The sequence below is a fragment of the Copidosoma floridanum genome, unplaced genomic scaffold, assembly GCF_036245765.1.
Source record: "Copidosoma floridanum isolate Cflo_tuat_1 unplaced genomic scaffold, Cflo_Japanese_pri ptg000033l, whole genome shotgun sequence".
Classification (NCBI taxonomy): Eukaryota; Metazoa; Arthropoda; class Insecta; order Hymenoptera; family Encyrtidae; genus Copidosoma; species Copidosoma floridanum.
In genome coordinates, this window is record NW_028321910.1 from 1,055,476 (window position 1) to 1,060,436 (window position 4,961).

The 4,961-nt window shown below is 38.6% G+C and overlaps 1 protein-coding gene across 2 annotated transcripts; it reads left to right on the forward strand.

The window, feature by feature from the left end:
- Positions 1–657: 657 nt before the first annotated feature.
- LOC106641873 (transmembrane protein 50A) lies at positions 658–2,404 on the forward strand. Of its 2 annotated transcripts, none has more exons than XM_089597557.1 (4): positions 658–925; positions 1,139–1,245; positions 1,607–1,777; positions 1,862–2,404. In XM_089597557.1, the coding sequence occupies exons 1-4, from the start codon at positions 827–829 to the stop codon at positions 1,959–1,961; spliced, it is 477 nt and encodes a 158-aa protein (XP_089453683.1). In that variant the 5' UTR covers positions 658–826; the 3' UTR covers positions 1,962–2,404. The 2 variants fall into 2 exon arrangements, with proteins under 2 accessions (XP_089453683.1, XP_014211935.2); XM_014356449.2 differs by having other exon boundaries at positions 661–925; positions 1,607–1,770; positions 1,855–2,404.
- The last annotated feature ends 2,557 nt before the right edge of the window (positions 2,405–4,961 follow it).

The following is a 4,961-nucleotide window of genomic DNA, read 5'->3' on the forward strand; positions in this document are numbered from 1 at the left end:
ATAGTGTTTCAATTAATCGGGGATAAAAAAATTTTTTTTTCAATATTTTTTATTTAAGCATTAATTCTAATCGAGTTCAATCGACTTGAATCGGCACATTTCGATCTACTTGAATCGGCGTTCATATACTTAATCAATCAGTTTCAATGGGATTTTGTGGAATTAAGATTTACTATTGGAACCGATTGAAATTTGTTGAATTAACTTGAATCGACTTTTTATAGCAGCCTGATCAGAAATCGTACTTTCGCTGTTACGCGGGCCTAGCTATAGCTAGGCTTAATGAATGCCTAGGTTTGTAATCCGCAATCGCCGCCAGCAGTTACATATGTACGACGTGACAACGTTGCGTGGTTGGGGGCGCTACTGTCGATTTACTGGTGATGTGATCCGCAATCTCACCAGCAGTAAAGCAGACGACGTCGGTCTACTAGCTCTTTTTCGTGACATTTTCTGATTGTAAACAAAGCAAAGCAGACGGCAGAATGTCGGAAAATGTCACGAAAAAGAGCAAGTAGACGGACGTTGTCTGCTTTACTGCTGGTGAGATTGCGGATCACATCACCAGTAAATCGACAGTAGCGCCCCCAACCACGCAACGTTGTCACGTCGTACATATGTAACTGCTGGCGGCGATTGCGGATTACACCCTAGCTAGGGCTGCGTAACAGCGAAAGTACGATTTCCGATCGGGAGGGGACCCTTAGTCCTCAAAATGGCGGAGTTTATCAGTAACTTTCGGACACTTCAGCCACACTCCAGTTACCAGAGAGGTCATATTAAATGGTATAGTACTTAAATAATAATAAAAATACTCAACTGAGAAATGGCTGCGTGCTTAGAGAACGTTCAAATTGCAAGTTGCCTATGGTTTGAGGGTGGTGACAAGAGGAATGCCTTAGCTTCCATGGTTGCTGGCACTTTGGTTAGTACTAAAGTTGATACAAAAGATTGTCTGGTAGTTCATTAGTTTTTCAACTACAGTATATATCATCAACTTGTAAAAATGCGATATTTACGCATTATCATGTTTGGATGAAAAATAATTTGTTGAATAGCATAGTTTCTTTCAAAACATTTGCTCTTGAATCAAGGTAAACTATTAAAAAAGGTATTAATCAGTCTGACTTTTTTTCAGTTCTTTTTAGGATGGTGGTTCATGATTGATGCCCATGCAAAATATCCTGATGATACTTCCAATGGCTATCTCATTTGTGGCATTTGCGGTACATTATCCTTACTGATGTAAGTATTTCCTGTGTATGAATCCTACTAATTTCTTTATGTGCCCAATGAGTCCACTAAAATTATTCTTTTCTAATGTAAGGCATGTTTTTTGCATAAAGATATATAAATAATTTGAATTAAGGAATGATAACGAATTATAATGTAAACTGGAACAATAATTTAATAAAAACTAGTACATGAACTTAAGCTTAAAAAAATATCAATTTCCGACTTTTATCAAAATAGTTATCTTACAATAGATTTCAATGATACGTGAGTATTACATGCTATAAATGATTTTTAGTTGTATGGAATCTAATTGGTACACAAAATTAGTTCTAGGTTGGTACCAACATTGAAAAATTCTATTATTTTCTAGGGTCAATTCAGTAACAAACTCACAAATAAGAGGTGATGCCTATGATGGTGGGTGTCTAGGAGCCAGAGGAGCCAGAGGATGGCTCTTCATTGGTTTTGTAATGGGATTTGCTGCTGTTATTGGTTCCTGTTGGATTATGTTTGCTGATTATATTTACAATAATGGTAAATTGTTCTCGTGTTCTTGTTATGTATTCTAAATATTGCATGTTGGTTCAGCACAGTTCTAAAATTGTAAATTTATTTAAGATGCTAGACACCTTTGGCCTGGGTATGCTCTGTTCTTGCAAAATTTGTTCATCATTATTGGGTCAGTAACGTATAAATTTGGCCGCTCAGAGGACAACTGGAGTTAAACAGAATTAATTTTATTTGATTACTTATTCTACAGCATCATAAAAGAAATGCTTTCAAGCGTTTTTGTATAAAAATTTAAATCACCTGTTACTTATATGTATGTACACAGATATGTTTGAAAAACTTAGTTTTGTAAGTTCTTTTCATGACACTTACCCTGGATTGTTAATAATAATTTATTCAACATATGTCATACGCAATGCTTTGGCTAAATTGTTTATTATGATTATTTTATTTTGAATCAAAATACTCAATGTTCAGCAATCGTAGATACACCACTATAAATAAAATTAGATAGAAACAATAAAATTTAAGTTCTAAAATTCGTCAAGTTAATGCATTCATTAATTTCCATTTGTAATCTTGACAATAATTTGAGTATTCAAAACAAGATGTGTTTGGTTGCCTAAATTATTTCCTTTAAATCCATAGAATAATAATAAAGAGCAAATAAAAATTAAATTATGCTAGTGGGTTGTTATTAAATATTTAACACGCTATAAACTAAGGTTATACTAATACGAATAATTCGTTTTAATAAAAATTAAACAATCAGTAGGTCCCACTAATTAATACATGTTTTTGCTTAAAAATACTATTACAACCAATAGATTATTTAGGCGCAGATTCATTTTATTCAAATAGATGAATATGGGAACAGCTAAACAAAACACTAATTTTTCCGGATGGGTGATTCACTTTGTTGCATAAAAAGTTTTTGCTAAGGTATTTTCACTTGTGACGTCATTCCAAGATGGCGCGATCACTGGGTTTTTTTTTCAAATTTGCACCAAATGTGCAAAACCAGCTGTGAAATTCACGAGGACGTCCCAACTAATGATAATGCGTTTAAAAACTTCAGGTTTTAATAAGCTATCGAATGAACACTAAATTTTTTACATCTTTACTTGGTAAGCAATGCAAAAAAATGAATGAAATTATCGCGGGGATAAAAGTTGATTAGAAAAACATTTTATTTTTTGTGCTTACCATAATCCAGTTATAACGAATTTGAAATATAGTCGATAGCGATTCTCGATGCATTAGAGGAAATTTTTCGTTTGTTTGCCAAAAGTGTAGTTTTAATGAAAATCAGTACAGAAAAAAAAGTACTGCAATCAGGCGGATTGTACCCGTCTAGTATACATATATATGGTTGCAAGCCTCCTCGCATCCGCGATCATAACAAAGTCCTATAACCTCTGACGAGCTGTCAAAATTGAAGCAGTGTGTGGCAAAAACATGAATAAAAGTTGTTGTATAAGCGGTTGGGCGGATGTGTAGTTTACGACTCCCTCCGAGAAGTTGGCTCCGAGTGAACCACTATAACTATTGTACCAACCTTACATTTAGATAAAATATTTATAATCATACTATGTATGGATGGCGGGTAATTCAAAATTTGAAATTTTGTTCAATGTTTTCGATACATATGCGGTCAGTAATTATACTGTGGGTACTGTATAGGGATGGTTATTTTTTTCAGCGCGAGGGAGCGAGCGAAGCGAGCGAGCGAGCCATTACTGTGGATAATTTTATTTATTATTTACTTTTAAATTTTGCACTTATGCGGTCAGTAATTATACTGTGGGTACTGTATAGGGATGGTTATTTTTTTCAGCGCGAGGGAGCGAGCGAAGCGAGCGAGCGAGCCATTACTGTGGATAATTTTATTTATTATTTACTTTTAAATTTTACACTTATGCGGTCAGTAATTATACTGTGGGTACTGTATAGGGATGGTTATTATTTTCAGCGCGAGGGAGCGAGCGAAGCGAGCGAGCGAGCCATTACTGTGGAAAATTTCAAGTTCTTTTTTTTTTTTAATTTTGAATATCCCGCGAAATACTGTCGCGATCATGTGTTCTATTTGCTATTCACCGCTGTTGAGCTTTCAAGTTTCAACTTGTCATTCGTTGTTTGTTCGTTGTGCTAACGTTTGTGTCGAGACTACTTCGTGTGCCAAAATTCGTGTTTTTTTTAATAAAATGGTGAGATTACGTGATTTGTTTGCACTTGAGGGTTCGATGTCACCTCTGCAAACTATAACAGATTTTCAGAGTCGCGGATTACTTAGAGAAACTGCGATTTGTTCCAAGTGTCAAGTTGAAATGCACTTGGGTGAGAAAACTGATCTGACAGACAAGTATGTGGCGTCTCAGCCACAGCGACCAATTTCGTGCTCAAGACGAAAGCAGGCCATCGTCCCAAGGAACATCTTTTCCTGCGCACGCGCGAGCCAACTCACACACCCACTGCCGGTGCCCTACAGCTGAGGGAGAAGAGTCGCGCGGCGCTATACATACTTTCTTCTACTTAGAGCTCTCGACGTGAGCAGAGCGAAAAAGCCCTTTTGTACATAACTAAATAAAGTCTGTTGTATTCTTATGATTAAACCTGTCGCGTGTGCTTATTTCCCCTCGTGCTCCTTTTCTTGTGGAACAATAAATCCCACAAGTGGTGACCCCTCGAACTGTTTTATTTATCGTGAGTGCAAGTTCGCGATGAAAAGTTGAGCTGAGGCGAGAATAAACTCTTCGCGCACCGACATCTTTTAACGCTCTCCCGCTCGCCACGTGGGCAAGACGTCGTCGCCAAAAGGCTACGTCCCGCCGTCGAGAGGCCGGCGCTCGCCAGTGCCAACGTCTCGGGCAACAGAGCCAGTGAATAGGGCACGGCCCCGTCCTGGAACCGAACTACGACCACGCGGAAAGCCCAACGTCGTTACACGGGCCGCAACGGCACGTGCCCGCGTGAGTCCCTCTGTGCCCGCCTCGCCGCCATTACAAGAGTTGGGTGGCATCCAACCTCGCTCTCCATTAACAACGGAATTTACGTGGCAGGACACGGAAGCGACAGTCGAGCAGACGTCTCCTGTCGATCCACGGCTGCTGGGGTTCTACCTGCAGCCCGTTCCTGCCAACGAGAGCACCGCCTTGCAAGGTTTTAACCTGATGCCAGTCCCCCACTCCTGGCAAGCGCAAGCACACACCACTCCA